An 18,819-nucleotide genomic window follows, 5' to 3' on the forward strand; every position below is an offset into this window, starting at 1 on the left:
ACTGCCTTTTTTTTTCCTGACAAGACAGAATTTCTGTGTTCACTTCTTTTCCAGGAAAAACTATTATCAGATGTGGAATTTCTTATTTAAAGGCTAAAAATGACGTGGAAATTGCCTTTTTCCCTGTTACTGGAGATTTGCTTTCCGATTAAATATATCGGAAAGAGGCTTTCTATGGAAAACGAAGCCTTTTCCTCTTCATTCCTTTCCATTCTGCCATGTCACCTGGAAAGGAAAGGAAAATGAAATCCTTTCCTGTCCTTTCCGGGGAAAAGAAGTGAACAGAGCCTTAGGGAGAATTGAATCCATTGCCTGATGTTAGGATTGTCTTGAACATTCTAGCTCATACCTTTTTGTTTTTCACCTGCAAGTAAGCAGTTATATCGATGCACGTAGTTGAGACTATAAGCTTTTTTTTTTTCTTTTTTTGATCAAAGGCCATGTTCGGATTGTAAATTTTTAGGGAATAGTTTGAAAATGAAAGGCCTCTCCAGAATTTCCTGATCTTCCATTGTTTAATTAAACTTCAAAATATATGACTTGAACTAGGGCAGTTAAATTTTATATAGAGGGAGCTTCAATTCATGATGATATCCCTTTGAATAAGCCGCAATCATGTCATTTCCCTCTTCTTATTTTTATTTTTATTTTTTTTGCTTGGCCTTGAAGTATACGTTTTGTATGATTTTGTGCCCATGTGTTTCTGAAATTATTAGTATTTTGGATTTTTTGTCTGAAAATTTTGATGATAATTTGAGCAATGGGCAATTTGGATTGTTATTCATGTATTGCATTTTTCAAAGGTGGGGGTGGCTTGGACCACAGCTTTTGGGGGAAGTGTTTATTGCTTCTAATCTTTTTGTTTTTTTGTTTTTGGTAAAATTACTCTCCATGCGTATAGGAAAATTTGTTTTGCACTTATGTCCGTGCATAAGTGCTAATTTTTCTAATTACTATAGTAAACGGTCTAATGTTTTTTGGTATTTCAAATAATCACTAACGGCATGTTTGGGAGCCATGAATGTTTTTTCCATGGAATTTTACCTTATCGAGTGGTGGGAGAGGGAGATAGATTTGAAAGGGTATGAGGGAGGGCAGGGTGAGATTGAGAAGTAGCTGAAGAAACAGGGAAAAGAAATACTCAACCAAAAATAGATTTTTTTTTTCCTTATTTTTCAGGGAATTTGCGCCACCTCTTTATTGTGGGATCATTCTGCGGAATTTTAGTGTACCTGAAAAATACAAAATCTAGCTTTTTCTTGAAGCATTCTTTTTATATAAATCCTCTTCTTCCTTGGAGACCATAGAACTCTGTCTGTATGGACTTTCTAAGAAAGATTGGGGGAAATTCCACCCACATTACTCATTTTATTTACAGTTTTCTAGTTGGTAGTTTGTAAGAATTTGAAAGTGCTTAGCAGCTAGTTAGAAAATTACGGTCGAGAAGAACAGATGAGTGCCAATGCTAAAAGGAGGGAGCACAAATATTCGATGTCACCAATCTTCCACCCTCTATTTCTAAATGGATCCCAAAGTCTCATATTAGATTTTCTTTTTTGGCCATGTTTGACAACCATGAAAGTTTTTTTCATGGATTGTTTGTTTATCAAGTGGTGGGAGAGGGCAAGGAAGGCTTTAGAGGTAGAGTGAGGACAGGGTGATAAGTAGGGCTGCAACTCGAGCCGGGTTTTACTCGACCCGCATCGACCCGACCCGAGTTACATAAGTTATAGTATGTACATTTATTTCTATTGTTAGGTAAAAGTTAAAAGTGAAAACCCACGCACCCACTGTTATTGTATGTGAGTGTAATTTCTGCTTCTATGAGTTGAGTTGATTCAAGTGTTTGATTCAACATTGTTTGATTGTAATTACAACATTGTTTGATTACAGCATTGTTTGATTCAAGTGTAATGTGAGTGTAATTACATCATTGTTTGATTCAAGTGTAATGTGAGTGTAATTACATCATTGTTTGATTCAAGTGTAATGTGAGTGTAATTTCTGCTTCTATGAGTTGGATTGCCTTGCCAAACAAGAATTTTCTTTAAAAAATTGCGTCAACGTGAAAAAACCCGACCCGACCCGAGATTTATCATGGGTAGGGCCGGGTTTGGGAATTGTGGGTTTTCCCAAAAAAAACCCAACCCGACCCGACCCGAGATATTTCTCGGGTAGGGTTGGGTTCTCCAAAACCCAACCCGCCCGACCCGAGTTGCAGCCCTAGTGATAAGTGACTTAAAAACAGGTAAAAGAAACACTAGTCAAAATAGAGTTATTGTTTTCCTTATTTTCCATTCACTTCACTCGTCCCCTTTCAATTCTCTCCCTCTGCCTATTAAAGTCTCAACACTTGGTAAATCTAATATTTCAAGAAATAAAATTTCATGGTTGCCAAACAAAATCAAAGGTTTAACTTTTCTTGGCGAAACCCGGGTTCATAAATTGTTAAATTTTGGAGAGAAGATTTCACTAATCTTGAATTTCTTGGATTACTTTACAAAGAGAATCAATGGTGCTTATATAGAGCACTTACATGATGAAGATAAAAAGAAGATCGTGGCAAACATGGAAAGAGATAATACTAGAATATTCTAACTTAATTAAGCGACCTAATCTAGCTACATTTCCTATTCAACCCACTTGCCTAATCCCATTCAACTCACTTGCCTAATTTACACCAAGATAATCCAACAGTCTGATATGACAAATTTTAACACGCCCCCTCAAACGTATATTGATTGAAAATTAATAAACGTTTGCTTACAATAAAATGTCCCCAACACACTTAGCGGTGCAATGCACACCAAGCTGATGAAGAAGGTCTTGATTGATGCTTCTTGCCAAATGTACGCCAAAGCCGGTTGCCGAAAGGAAGCCGCAATGGACTAGATAAGAAGCAAGGCCCCTATGGACGAGTCTACATGAAATGGGTCACTATGGACCGTACCAATGCCAAAATTGGCGAAATTCCTCCATGGGCAAGAAACCCTCTCAGGCACGCACTCCAAGGGTCTGAGAATATACCTCAATGGACTGAAGCACCTCAATTGAGTAGAGTAGCTACTATTTCAGGCACGTACCCCAAGGGTCCGAGGCATATACCTCATTGTACTAAAGCACCTCAACTGAAATAGTTTGGAGAATGAAGAATTAGAAGAAGAAAAAAGGAGGTAAAAAGGAACGGCAACTAAGCGGTTTAAGGAAACAATTATTGGCAAACATCAAAGTCATATGAAGAAATTGGACTATGTGTAGAAAGAGGAGTGTAAATATCAAAATGAATAAAAAGGCAAGGTGTGCTATTATCAACACAAGAGGTGGGCTTTCAGAGGATAAAACCAGGGATGTAGGTTTAGAATAGATGATCTATTCCAAAGAAAATGGAATAGAAAGCGGACGTAGAGATCTAGATAGGATCCTATTTTGATTAAAAACAGAGGAAGGCTTACTTGCAAGATAGTGGCTTAAATAAATGCAAGGGAAATAAGAGAAAAGATTCGGTGTGCACGCATCAAAATAGAAGGTTGCACTTTCAGCCTTTTCTTTCCTCATTAAACGACGCAGTACCATAGCAAAAGCAGTTTTATGGTTCCAAGAATTCCCGCACCTGCAACTGTAAGCACGTCTCTTTCCAAAGCAAAGCTGCACGTCTCTGCAAGGAGTCGGGCACACTCCGGCTCAGCGGATCGGGATTACTTTGAACAGCAAAGGAAACAGCGGCTAGGAATGGAGATGAAGAGGCTGAAAGTCCAATAGAAGTGGAAGAGCACAGAAAGAGATGGGTGCCAAATGCCCACAAGCTGTTTGTGAGTAGGTCAAAGAGAGATACTGAAACATGAGTTGGATTTGGAGCAGAGGGAATGGATGGTTACCTGGCGGATGGCTAGATCAACCATCCGCCGGAGAACGGAAGCACTTGTTAAGGTCAGGCCAGAATCGGCCTCTCATACCAGGACAATGTGAAGCTCCACTCAATATAGCTTTGAAGATATCCGACGAATTGGCAGGTGGTGGCAGCAATGTTGAGGTGGAGCCCGTATCCCAGGAGTTGGAGAGAGCGATCTAGCCAAACCCATCTAGAAAAGAAGAACTCTCCAATAACAAGAAGAGATGAAAAAAAACACATGTGGTTGTAGAGCCTGTGTGGGTAGTTGAAGAGCAGCAAGCCAAACAAAGATTATTTTGATAAAATAAAGCAAGGAAGAAGTGGAGATTTACACGCCATCTGCCGGAAAATGAATTTCACAGGTTGTAATCAAGCCAAGGTAGGACCTGGGTGCTCGGATACCATGTTAAATTTTGGAGAGAAGATTTCACTAATCTTGAATTTCTTGGATTGCTTTACAAAGAGAATCAATGGTGCTTATATAGAGCACTTACATGATGAAGATAGAAAGAAGATTGGGGTAAACATGGAAAGAGATAATACTAGAATATTCTAATTTAATTAAGCGACCTAATCTAGCTACCTTTCCTATTCAACCCACTTGCCTAATCCCATTCAACCCACTTGCCTAATTTAAACCAAGATAATCCAACAGTCTGATCTGACAAATCTTAACATAAATCAAGGCTCTATAATCATCCGATAGAGGTTTTCTCAACGTTTTATCAAATGCATGCAGGGATAGAAATCCTTGGATAAGCTGTTCCTCGGATTGGCTACTCTGCTTGGATATATAATTTTATCTTGAATAAACTCCTAGGATTGGCTATCAAGCTTGTATTGGGGCTGTTCTCTATAGTGGTGCAATTCGGATTAGGTCATTTTGTGACCAACCTAAGCCCACACCGAGGCAGCGTACCTTAATCCTAACTTGACCCAAACTGAGCCTCAGGTCGAGAAGGATCAAGCCTACGTGGCCCGCCTCTAATTCTCAACCCTAACACAACCCCACTCAAATTTTCAAATCAGGCCGGAGTGGGTTTGGGTTGGCCTGGTGCCAGAAAAAACCATAGCCTTAAGATTTTGATAATCGAGATAAAAATCACATTATAATTAGGGGAATGGAGTCAGGTTTGGGTCGGGTCCTGTTGCCCAAGGCCTCAATCCTAACACAATCGAAAATTAAATCGGGCCGGCTTTTCCGAACCCAATCCGAGGGAATGCCAATCCAACCTTATCCAAAATCTGGTTGAGCCCTGCCCAAGTAGCACAAGGGATTGAGCCTCTAGTTCAATGGTCAAGGCTTTGTTCTTCAACCTAGAGGTTGGAGGTTCAACCCCAGCTTACCTACCAAAAAAAGAAGAAGTGGCACCCCTAATTCTCGACATTAATTGAGGATAACAACCTTATCCAAGGATAAATGATGACACGTGGGATCTTTTTGAGATTGGGTGATGAATGATCGATCAAAACATAATTTATGAACTGAACATCAAATTATGAAATCTTTAGATTCTTGAAACAAATATATTATACGAAACACATAAGTTTTAGATAGCACTAATTGATTCTGAAAAAGGCAACACTAGACAGAAATGCACCCTTTCCAAGCAGGGAGGTAATAGATACACTCTCGCTTACTTTGGTAGGTGCACCCCTTTTCATTATCTTTATCTGTGAAAAATAGAATCCAATGAAAATTTTGAAACGGAAGGGGGTGCACATACCAAAACGGTGTTTCCTAACTAGAGTCATGCAATGAAATATGGAAGGTTATAGGCAGTTATTTATGTATTTATTTTATTAAAGGGAAGTGATTATTTTCCACCCATTTTCTCAGCATTTCCACCTCCTTTTGTTTTTCTTTTCCTAAAAATGAAGATGAAGACAAACAAAAGGTGGTAGAAATGCAGCCATTTTTAGGAAAAAAGGCAAACAAGAGGGGTGGAAATTCTGGAAGGGGAGTGGGCGTGGGATATCATTTTTTTTATTCAATGATTTTTTATATTTTTAAGTGGTGTAATCTGTTTCCCATGGTGAAGGGATTGAAGAGACAACAGTGGACTCAGAATCCAAAACGCCAGGCCTAAGAGACAAAAATTCACCCCATTTGGATCGAGTGTGTTACCGAGTGTAGTGATGGGCTTCCATTAAAGAAGCCTTTGATTAGTAGGGACGGAACAAGTTGCCTTCAGCTCTCGACGTTCAAGGGATTAACCTTACCGTCTTTCTTTCCGGAAACTCTCTCTCCATGTTTGCTTTCTATTTCCAAAGGGTAGTTCCTTCTATTTCCGAAGGGGAGTTAAGGTCTGGAAAGCGGAAAAGCAAGTCAAGTGGAGCGAAGGTTGAAATTCAAGAGACTCTTTGTTGTTTTCTTTTTCTTCTTGCGGAATAACTGAGATAAATAAATTTTCTACCATAAAAAATAATAATTCTTCTCTCTTTTTTTTTTAAGGGAAACAATAAAGGACCCATTTAAAATTGAGTCCAATAATCAGTTTCGGGCTAAAAATCCAAAAAAGCAAGCCTAAGGGACAAAAATTCATGTAATTTATATCATAATTAATAAAGAAAGGGAACACATAAAGGACCCATTTAAAGGAAATGTGCTTCCTTACACAAAAAAGTACTACTTGAAAGCTCTATAGTCATCTCCTTTTGGGGTTATAATCAAAGTTAAAGCCTTGTATATAACTATATATCTCAGCTTATTCTTCTAACATAGTATCAGAGCGCAATTTTGCTACAGCCAGATAGCGCCCGCTTCTTTGAGCTTCGGAATGAGATGGCCACTAAGGTGGAGAGACATAACGTTGTCAGTAGAGCCAATAAGCTTACCGCCTATGAACACGGCCGGCACGGAGGGGCCACGGCCCAGGAGACTAATGAGAGCCGTCTCCATTTCCCTTCCTTTGCTATCCTCATCAAGCTCATAGATGGCCGGGTTCACCCCGAGCTCGCAAAAGAGCCTCTTGATGGCATGGCACATGCAACAAGAGCTTGTGCTGAAAATCACCGCCGCCTTTTGGGAGCCCAATCTCAACACCCTCTCCATCCTAAAAATCAGAGGTACGATCTTCTCTTCGATTTTAACGACAATAGAAGGTCCCAATTTTGGTGGAGGAGTGAAAAAGGGCCCTTTCCTTTTCCTTTCCCACTAAAATATTGCAACTGAACTGAGTCTTACAAGATATCAGACTCGAATATAAGGAAATTTCTTGGAAAAAATAGATGGATTTATATAGAATATGTTGAATTAGACCTTCTTTTTTTTTGGAAAATTGATTTGGCAAAGCAAATGGAAATGAAAAACCAACAAGAGTTCTACAGTGAAAGAAGAGATTGGATTGGAAAAGAGAGGAAAACAAAAATCCTAAAATGGGTGGTGGATAGATTCAAGTAAAAGCTTGATACCGATTGAAAATGAGCGGAATTAATCAACAACGAGAAAAACTGAATTGCCGGAGATTGGATTGGAAAAGACAGGAAGATTGTTTGAAGGCTTTGGTGTGTATGAATATTTGAGGGGGAAGGGGGAGTTATTTATACGTACTTACGGGGATGGTGGATTGCAATTTTTTTAACGGGGGAAATGGAAAGGGAATGTTCTTTTGATATTTCGGGGGTGCATGCACAAAATAAAAACCTTATCATTTCTTGATAGAGACCCACATGGAAATGGAATAAAAATAAATGTTGCAATACTTTAAGGCACTAGATACTGAAATAGACCCTGGTTTTTTATTTACAAAGTGACAAGAAACCCCTTGTCATTTCCTTCCCCAATCCCATTAGCTTGCCCTAATTTTAAAAGCATGAGATTTTTTTATTTTTCGCATGTTCATGTCCTACAATTTTAAATATTGGGAAGTTATTCACCCCATATGATATAATTGGGACAGCCTCCTCTAGGGTATTCTCGACTACTCTTTTACGCTAGAGGGGGCTGTTCCAAGTAAAAATAAGTGGCAAATATATCATTTTTCAATATTATTTTTATTGAATTTATTTTTTTTAATTAACCTACATTATATTTATCCGAGGAGCATCTGCTGAGGTGGAGAAAGGAGATGGGATTTATCCAATGGAAACACCTTTTTACGTAGTAAGATTCTGGTGGGCCCCACCATAGATCAAAAGATCAGACGATCCTAGCCGTCTGATTAGTGGGTTGCAGATGGTTGGTCATGGATAAATGAGCAATAATTCACATTCAATGCACTGATCAAATGATCCTAACCATCCGATCATTAAACATTTTCTTGGACAATTGATCGTAACATTAGGGGGGTCAATGAATCTACTTCGTATCCGATCCACCTAAGTCTTAGTCACAATTCGTCCGGATAAGCTATCATATATCCGTGTTTTTCAGAATCTACATTTAGTTTGGGTCATGATCCATTTCAAATCTGACCGTCCATTACTTACAATTGTGCAAAATTAAGGCTAGGGGAACAAGTGGGCCACGATTCCTAAATAACTTTGGACTTTAGGATATGGATCCAATGGACCCAGTTCGGATCCAGTTGCTGCGCCCATCGGACCACATAACATTAATGCATTTCTGGTATATACATCAAGTTATGGTGTATATTTTAAAGATGCGTACGGAAATCGTTTTAAAGGGTAGGTTGTGAAAATGAGGTGATTTTTTTCTTCATTTGGGTCGGTGGATAGTGGATACACCGAATAATATGGAATGGTTTCTAACTTTCCATACAATAAACTAACATGATATTCTCTTCTTGTCAACTTTGCATCCAAACAAAAAAATTGTACCAAAAGTAAAACTAAAGGCGTTTTTAAATACTATTTTACATTTTTCTTCATGTCTTTGAATCTCTCTTTCTAATGCCATTTTTTAATTACTTTCTGATGCCACTTGTTATTTAAATTACTCTGACCTCATATATTTTGATTTTTTATTGATACTTTCAGCTATCTCTACAAAAATCTTGAAGGTTACTATCTCTCTTTTCGTGGGTCCTTTTTGTAAAGGATCGAACCTTGGGGAATCAATGCATTTTCTTTCATTTAATTGCAAAACGAATTTATGATAAAATGGAATTTAGAGCATGAAAAGTTCCCACTTACCCCAGCTCACTTGTCATTCGTTTTCTTTTCCGCTCCGTTTGTTTTGACGTAAAAATGGGCGTAAATTTTGTTTTATGTTGTAAAAATGAACATAAAATTTACATTCATTTTTACATCGAAAGAAACGGAGCCTTCATGGAAAATTTTAGTTGTAAAACATTTTCCATTAAAAAACTTACTAGAATTTTTCTAGGGAAATGATATATGCGCCAAGTTGTTTCGATAAACAAGCGCTCCACTTGTTTGTCGTGTAGTATTTATAGGGATTTCAGAGGATATTACGGTTCTCTGAAAAAGCTCTTTAAACCCTATAAATACTACACAACAAACAAGTGGAGCGCTTGTTTATAGAAACACCTTGGCGCAGATATCATTTCCCTTTTTCTATAGTCAATTTTTTTTACACCCAATGCATACCACGGTAGGGCGTCTCATTTTACAACACATGTTTCGATAAGATAAGGCCCATCATTTTACACCCACGCGCATCATTTTACAACACATGTTTTGATAAGCTAAGGCCCATCATGTTACACCCACGCTCCCATGCACAGCAAGGGTGGGCTTGCCATTTACTCCTCATCCTCATGTTTTAATACAGTAATGCCCACCATCTCTACCCAAACCCATTCATATCCATGTTTTGAATCCTCACCTTATCAAAACATGGGTAGTAAAATGATGTGCCCTATTCATGATATGCATGAGGTGTGACACAAATTCACCATAGAAATATTTTAATAAAAGTTTTTCCGAAGATTGGAAAAAAATTTCATGAAAAGAAAATTAATGACAACGGAAAGAAACAAGCATAGTGTTTGGGTAGAACACACAAGGAGCGTTAACTAATTAAATGGATTTGCGATCTGATTAGATCATATCAACTAACTATTTAGAGTTCTGTTTGAGTGCTTTGACTATCTACCTCCTTGAATTATTGTACTGCTATCTTTGTATTATCTTTGTTCCTTCAGGACCACCTCGGTTCTGTTTTTACATATATATATATATATATATATATATATATATATATATATATATATATATATATATATATATATTCTGTTGCCCTTTTCAAAAAAAAAAACTATTGCACTTTTGTAAATGTGTAGGATTAATATATGCCTCCATCTACTTATCATCAGGAGATCAACTAGAGAGGAATGATGATCTAGAGAGGCTGTAGAAGATCCAACACCAGATCGATGAACCAAATGGTCGGTCATGGAAATGCGAGGTCAACTTTTGATTAGATAGAGATGAAGAGGAATACTAGGTGGGGTCGTAGCATCACACAGATTAGGTCGTACCTTAAAAAAGCTGACCCTGATTTCCCCCTCCTATTAGCTTTTTCAGAGACGCGACAAGAGGGATCTAATAAACATTTGGGCCGACTTATATTTGCTGTTCGATCACATACACGATGAATAAGTGGGGTCCAATAATCATCCAATAAACATATTCTACTACTGTGGGGACTGCTAAACCGGGTTTATTAATATGAAAGGACAACTTATTCTAGGTTCCCAAAACCATTTTCTACCTTTCTAAGTTCAGCCTATGCGATACCTCAGAAACCTTACCCCCTATTAAAATTCATCATTTCCAACCAAAAATGTGGAAATAAAAAAATCTAAGAAAAACTTTTTATCGAGAAATATTTTTTCCGGAATCTAAACGGAGCCTAAATAAGGTTTGCTGGGTTACCAATGAAGGTGGAGAGGGGCGGCGGTGGATTTTTGGTGAGGGTTGGAGGCACCAAGGAATGTTGGAGATGGTGTCTCAGCCTCCTCCTTTCTCTTCTCTCTTGCTTCTCCTTACAAACCTCAGAAGTCCCCTCTTTTAATTGCATTTTGGGTTTTTATATAACTCTAAGTTGGAAAAAAATGATCTGAGCCATCCATTTACCATCAATGACATAGATAGCCTTTTTGCTTTAGAATTCTCTAGAAGCTATGACATCTTCTTTCAATCACCATCATCCATTTGTCTCTTTCATCCTACAGCACACATTTGTTGCTTCATAAAGAAGCCATGTCATACTCCAAGAATGCCCTTAAAATGATAGATTACTTCATTTCCTACCCAACACACTTTTTGTTTTTGTTTTTTTTTTTCTAAAAAGAAAATTCACTTTTGTTTTAGAAACAATAAATAAATATTAATGATATTATTAATAATAAATAGAAAGGATTTACTTCTCGGATTCGGATGTTAAATGGATCGGATATACCATTTACCAGATTCGCATCCCCTAAGAGCTGGATATCTCATAAACGGATTCGGATAATATCCGCTTGAAACGGATTCGGATAATATCCACTTTAAACGGATTCGGACGCTGACGGTAATCGAATTTTCGAATATCCATTTACACCCCTGCCCACAAGCCTAAAATGCAAATCCCTACAATAACTACCTTACAACTCCTCCCATACACCATAACATATACGTATCATATTACTTATTTATTGTTGGAAATAAATACAAGAGATTTTATATGTTGTGAGGTTATTTACTAGGTACCACCTATTTACTATGGCCCAACAAATGAAAGGTTTGGATCATCCTATGAAGTAGGCCCCACGGCACCTTTTGAAAAATATGGGGCTTCACGCAAACAACATATAAAACCTCAAAATTTAGAGAAATTATATGGTGGCCGACCAAGGTGGCACATCAAACGTACCACCCTTAGCTGTTGGATCAAATATCAAGGGTGGTACCGTTTTGACGGTACTTGACGGTCGGGCACCCTATAAAAACTCCTAAATTTCAATCTCTTACTGAGGTCCTATTCGGATTGCAGGATTTCTTGGAAAAGTTTAGAAAATATTTTTTTTGTAGGACTTTTTTTGGAAAAGTTTAGAAAATAATATTTTTTTTTTCAAAATTTCATGCTTTTCCATAGTTTTATCACACATGAAAAAAAAAAAAAAAAAACTTTTCCACAGTTTTATTTTCATGGACCTTTATTTTAAAATGATATCCCTCTAAATTGTGGAAATAAAAAATATCCTAAGAAAAATCCTCAAGAAATGTTTTTCTTGCAATCCAAACAGTGTCTTAAGGTAGAGAAAGGTTCAAGAAGCATGGAAGATCCCACGTATAACAACCATTGTTTGCCCTCTCTAGCACAAATTCCAGGCTCCGCCCCCGGCTAGCATCGATCGCAAAAGGCTTTTCGCAGCTGGTCTCATGCGCACATCAGACCAGCCACCTCGGTAATGAAGACAACATCTTTTGTCTCCTTTCACAAGGTGGCTGGTCTGACATGCAAGAGACCAGCCGCAAAAAGCCTTTTGCGATAGAGCTTCGCAATTCCCGTAAATAAAATATAATTGTAGGTTCCTTCATGTAACACGACCCAATACAGATTCCCAACAAACGAATGGTATGGATCGTCCTTTGAAGCGGGCCCTAGTGTACTTTTCGGGAAAAAAAATACTGGACTTCACGCTCGGCCAGCCTTTTGCCTTGTGGTGATAATAATTAGTACTGAACCTCAGTGTAGTGATCAATTATTAAAAAATGGAGATGATTTTTTCAACCCCGAATGGGATTATGCGCCCCCCTTATAAAGTCAAATGACTCAAATCATGTTACAAGGGGGAGCGCATAATCCTACAGGGGCGGTGAAAAAATCATCTATCTTATGAAAATCTCTATTAATTATGCAACGTTCCATCCACATTGAAGACAGACAACTAGACGAACGGTCAAGATCATATCCGGCGCATCAAAAAGAGGCCACTCGTTTTCCACTGTTTGGTAACAAATTTTCCGTAGAAAGACAAAAAAAACAAAGAAAAGAGCGATGCGGGCGGGCCCCACCTTCTAAACAAAAAGAAAAAGGCAAAGGAACACTCTCAAGTCACGTTGGAAGTGGCAGGTGTCCCTTTTTCTCTTGTGAGCCCTACAAAACAAAAATGAGTAATGTGGGCCCCACCTTTTAAACAAAGGCGCTCCCTTCTTCTCTAGTGGGGTGTAGGTCATATTATCTGAGCAATGCTTACCCTCTTAACACCTCCGCCTTCAAAGGAAAAAAAGGATTGTGTGGGCGTTAATCGTGAGAATATCACTAATTTCTTGTGGGTTTTGATTCGGATTCCGATTGGGTTGGATATCTTGATTCCCCATGCTCCTGCTGAGTCTTTTATCTCGCGTCTAACTGATGAAAATACGGACAAGTGTTGGCATCTTCGGTGGGGGGAGGTTGGTGTTTTCTATTCCTCTCCTTCAACATCTTAAAGTAGATGTTGATGTTGTAATATCCCAATCTCCGCATTCGGGCCGAAATGGTTTTAGCTAATATCATGCAGGTTATAAAATCCGAATTTTGGCCTGTAATGTCCATGATTTTATAGTCCGGGATTACAAAATCCTTTTATCCAGACGACCTTATAAGAGACAAAAATTCATTCGTTTAGATCATAATTAATAAAGAAAGAATAAAGAAAGGGAACACATAAAGGACCCATTTAACGGAAATGTGCTTCAATTCCTTACCAAAAAAAAAGTACTGCTTGAAAGCTCCATAGTCATCTCCTTATGGAGTGTATTATAAAAGTTAACAGGCTTATATATATCTCAGTTTATTCTTCTAACATGGTATCAGAGCGCAATTTTACTACAGCCAGATAGTGCCCGCTTCTTTGAGCTTCGGAATGAGATGGCCACTAAGGTTGAGAGACATAACGTTGTCAGTAGAGCCGATAAGCTTACCGCCTATGAACACGACCGGCACAGAGGGGCCACGGCCCAATAGACAATTGAGAGCCTTCTCCATTTCCCTTCCTTTGCTATCCTCATCAAGCTCATAGATGGTCGGGTTCACCCCGAGCTTGCAAAAGACCCTCTTGATGGCATGGCACATGCAACAAGAGCTCGTGCTGAAAATCACCGCCGCCTTTTGGGAGGCCAATCTCAACACCATCTCCATCCTAAAATTCAGAGGTACTCTTCTCTTCGAATTTAACGGCAATAGAACGTCGGAATTTTGGTGGAGTGAAAATGGGCCTCTATCTTTTCTTTTCTCACACTGAACAGAGTCTTAGAACAAATTAGACTCAAATGTAAGGAAATTTCTTAGAAATATAGACGGATTTGGTTAGAATATGTTGAATTGAACCTTCTTTTTTTTTCGGAAAATTGATTTAGCAATGCAAATGGAAATGAGCAACTAACAAGAGTTCTACAATGAAAGAAGGGCTAAAGAAGAGGAGAATAAGAAGAAAAACAAAAATTCTAAAATGGGTGGTGATAAATTCAAGTAAAAGCTTGATACCGATTGAATATGAGCGGTATTAATCAACAATGAGAAAAACTGAATTGCTGTGTAGGGGAGTCAATGGATCCCTATGACACTCCTACTTAGTTGAGATACGAAGGATTGAGATGCCTAACATTGGGAAGTGAAATATTTACCTATTTTTTAGGGAAATGATATATCCACCCCTTTTTATCACCAGGAACACCCCTGGCAGTGTATCAATGACTAAAGAGGGGCTGTTGTACTTATGTCAGAAAAATTCAATGCCCCTGATTGCCACAAACACTGATAGGGGGTGTTCCTGGTGATCAAAAGAGGCGGATATATCACTTCCAATTTTTTTAAACCTGGGACAGCTCCGGGTAAAAAAAAAGGGTGAATATATCGTTTTCCCTTTAATGGGGGAAATGGACAAAATAAGTCTTATCAACCCACTTGGAAATGGAATAAATTGTTGCAATAATAATAATAAGGTACTAGATACTTACTTAAAAAAGACCCTGGTTCCTTTTTATTTACCCCTGACTATTACAAAATGACAAGAAAGCCCTTGTGTTTTCCTCTGGTACTTTCCTATCGGGCTAACTTCTCATAAGTGTAGGGTAGTCAATGGATCCCTATGACACACCTACTTAGTTGAGATAGCATGGATTGAGATGCGTAATATTGGGAAGTGAAATATTTACCTTTTTTTAGGTAAATGATATATCCACCCATTTTGATCACCAGGAACACCCCTGGCAGTGTATCAATGACTAAAGAGGGGCTGTTGTACTCATGTCAGAAGAATTCAATGCCCCTGATTGCCACAAACACTGATAGGGGGTGTTCCTGGTGATCAAAAGGGGCAGATATATCACTTCTAATTTTTTTAAACCTGGGACGGCTCCGGGTAAAAAAAAAAGGGTGAATATATTGTTTTCCCTTTAATATTTTTATTGAATTTATTTTTTACGTTATATCTATCCGAGGAGCATCTGCTGAGGTGGAGACACCTTTTTACGTATTAAGATTCTCATCCACCTCATGAAAACGAAAAGCCAAAAAGTAGTGAAAAAAAATGTAAAATATAAATAAAAAAGAAGAAAATAAAAACCACAATTCAAGAAAATAGAATATAATTATCTGAAATGAAGCGATATGCAGCGGGCCGGAGACGATGCTTGTAGTATATTGGTTACTTTATCCAATATATTCCTAAGAATTATTATTAATATGATTTAGTATGGGTTTCAACCTTATTCAATCTGGACAGTTCATCTAAGCATGATCCAACGCATGGTGTGAAAATTACTCTGGTTAGGATTCCGATCAAGAGCGCGCCGACAAATGAGGCGAAAAAAGAAAATGTACACAATCTGCTTCTATCGGTTAAAAAATACCTATCGAAGGGTTAGGATCATTCGATCAAAACTATCTAAGATAGGGCCCAGTAGAGACACTGATCCAGATTAAAAAATTAACCAGCATGATAAATCTTGTTATATTATATTATGATGCATAGAACTAGTTCATCGGGTTGATAAAATTGGTAGTGGGGTACAGTTCTCAAGTATAAATGTGCCGTTTGCATTGAGATCGACAGCAGTTATCTGACGGGAAATCCAAAAACCAGATGATCCTACCCATCTGATTAGTGGGTTGCAATTGGATGCTCACTTGTTATTTAAATTACTCTGACCTCGCATCTATATAAGCTATCTTATGTTTTGTTTTTGGGAGCTGATATTTACGCCCCTTTTAATTCTGTGGACACCCGATATCAAACCTTTTCACCGGGTAAAGAAAGTAGCCAGTTTCACATAGCCAGTCTTTTTGAAAATGACCAAAATACCCATAAAAGCATCTAAATCGCTTACTCTCCTTTCCATCTCTCCCACGCTTCTCGCCCAAATCCAGAGTCCAAGCTGGGCTGTAAATGGCTGCCTGATTACATGCCATGGTCCCATGGTCCCCGCTGGAATGGGAAAAGAGATAAGTTTTGTTTCCTTCTTTTTTACTCGGATTATGAGTGCATTCCCTGTTTCAGCTACTATATAAAAATAAAAAAAAATAGGCCTTTTTTCTTTCTATTTTCCTCGGAAAACCTAAAATCACACAATCGGCTTGGTAAGTGAAGAAAACGTAGGGTGAGTTTGACAATGTTTCAAGTTAAACATTTGGGATCTAATTTCTTCCAATCTATTTATATTTTGCCTCTCAGACAAAATTATATGAAATATATAGCGCCATTATTATGGTGTGGAATTTTGATGTTAAGTTGGATTTTCATCAGTAGATGTTGATTTGCAATGGAATTTATGGGAAGTCAATAAATAATTGCAAATCTTCAAATACGATCTTGATTTGCCTATGCTATTGTAAGCCAATCGTTCATATAGAGAGCTTCTTGATACCAGGATGCATTTTCAGCAAATTTTTGGAACTTACCTCTCGACATTATGAATTGGGTAGATTATTGTATTGTATTTACAGTGTTGTTTAGAGAATGCTTTATACACTGTTGTTTGTGTCAAGGGCTCAGATTAGATGCTTATTTACTTTTGTGTTGTATGGCAGAGCTTGTGGGAGCTATTACAGGATTTGTGTTTCTAAAGTACTTGGGAATAAAACCTGGGAGAGAGAGAGAGTACTACTTTTAACATTTTGAGAGAGAGAGAGAGAGAGAGATTCTAAGCTGGATTTGGGAGATGGAAGCTCAATTTTGGCGAGATGGGGCTGGTTTGGGTGAGACGCTGCTGGTTTAGGGCGAGAGACAGACGTGTGGGAGAGAGAGGAAGAGGGTTTATGGGTTTGGAGAGAGAGATGGGATTTGAATACTGTCATGGGTATTTTGGTCATTTCAAAAAGTGCTTTTGTGGTATAAATGGCTACCTTCTTTAGCCCGTTTTGTGGGGTGAAAATGGGTGTCCGCAGAATTAAAAGGGGCGTAAATATCAGCTCCCTTTGTTTTTATATCAATACTCTGAGCTATCTCTAGAAAAATCTTGAAGGTTACTGTCTATCTTTTGCTGGGTCTGGGTTCTTTTTGTAAAGGATCGAACCTTGGGGCTTGGGGAATCAATGCATTTCTTTCCTTTTCTCCTTTTGATAATAACGTCAAAATTGCAAAACGAATTTATGATAATTTAGAGCATGAAAAGTTGCGACGTAGGCCCCGAAGGCAAATAGTAAAGCTGGGGAAATAAAGTGAAATAAAATAGAATCTAGAGCATGAACAGGCCGTTAAGTGTATTCTTCGCTTTATTATAATATTTTAAAGGGGATTTGCTAGGGACCAACCCTAACCCTAACCCTAACCCTTTTTTTTTCCAAATTGGGCGATAAAATTAGAGGACGTGTCGGGTTGCCCAAGGCCTCAACCCTGATCCAAACCGAAATTAAATCGAGTTGGCTTTTCCCAACCCTAACCCTAACCCAAACGAAATTAAAACTGATTTGGTTGCATGATGTAGATCCAGTGGGGCGACCATGGAGGTGGGTTTTTGCAAAGGTGCCCTTTAGTTTAGCAGTCTGGCCTCTATTTAGTAAGTAGGAAGATATTAAGCTGGCTTAAAGAAGATGGGCCCAACAAAGCATGAAAAACAAAAGCCCATCAAGGCCTTGGGCCTTACTTATTTATTGGAAATAAAAGTGGAAGTGGCCTCAAATTCATTATTATAATATTTTAAAGGGGATTTACTAGGGACCATCGCTGAAGGCATTTTGCAGGCGGGCTGTTGCATGAGAGAGCAGCCACACAGGTTCAGAAATGGGCTGAGCCACATATAGCGTGGAGCCGAACGAACCACACCGGACACACACACACACACCCCCTCTCAATGGGACTTGCAAGACTAATGCCCGGCCCCCCAAGTGTAAATTCCTGGCTCCGCCCCTGGGTTCAGATGTTGTCTTGTTCATTAAAATCATCTGAGGTGGCTGCTCTCTCATGCAACTGCGAAATGCCTTCTGTGTTGGTCCCTAGCGAATCCCATTTTAAAGAAGACCGCGGCTACTTAGAAAGTCACTGTTATATCAATAGTAACGTACGATTTTGAGGACCAACAGGGGGCTTTTAAGTGAAATCAAGACCACCGATGTCGTAGAACGTCATGAGCCGACCCACATGATCTTTACCTCTTCCCATATGGACATACCATGCAAATTAATGGCTTATCTTTGGGCTTAGAGAGAGTAGTGGAATGATATTATAATTGGGACACCCTCCTCTGGGGTATTCTCGACTACTCTTTTACACTAGAGGGGGCTGTACCTTTTTACGTACGTAGTAAGATTCTAATCCACCTCATGAAAATGAAAAGCCAAATCGATCTAGATCATTTCGAATATTACAAATTGAAGGAAAATTACTCTGGTTAGGATTCTGATCAAAAGCCGACGGATGAGGTAAAAAATAAAATGTTGGCCACAATTCTCATCTGTCCAAGGGTTAGGATCATTTGACCAATACAATCTAAGATAGGACCCACTAGAGTTACTGATCTAGATAAAAAATATTGAATCACCATGATAAATCTTGTTGCATTATTGGGGTTAGCAAAGGTGGTAGCAAGTGGGG

The 18,819-nt window shown here is 38.5% G+C and overlaps 2 protein-coding genes across 2 annotated transcripts; both read right to left on the minus strand.

Moving 5' to 3' along the window:
* Positions 1–6,483: 6,483 nt before the first annotated feature.
* LOC143880782 (glutaredoxin-C1-like) lies at positions 6,484–7,426 on the minus strand. Its single transcript, XM_077383758.1, has one exon. It carries the CDS (start codon positions 6,942–6,944, stop codon positions 6,633–6,635), a length of 312 nt encoding a protein of 103 aa, XP_077239873.1. The 5' UTR covers positions 6,945–7,426; the 3' UTR covers positions 6,484–6,632.
* A 6,062-nt stretch (positions 7,427–13,488) lies between these two features.
* LOC143880783 (glutaredoxin-C1-like) lies at positions 13,489–14,146 on the minus strand. Its single transcript, XM_077383759.1, has one exon. The coding sequence runs from the start codon at positions 13,926–13,928 to the stop codon at positions 13,617–13,619; it is 312 nt and encodes a 103-aa protein (XP_077239874.1). The 5' UTR covers positions 13,929–14,146; the 3' UTR covers positions 13,489–13,616.
* Between the last annotated feature and the right edge of the window lie 4,673 nt (positions 14,147–18,819).

The sequence above is a fragment of the Tasmannia lanceolata genome, unplaced genomic scaffold (assembly GCF_043159265.1).
Source record: "Tasmannia lanceolata isolate RefF3 unplaced genomic scaffold, GAP_Taslan_0.1 ptg000007l, whole genome shotgun sequence".
Taxonomy (NCBI): Eukaryota; Viridiplantae; Streptophyta; class Magnoliopsida; order Canellales; family Winteraceae; genus Tasmannia; species Tasmannia lanceolata.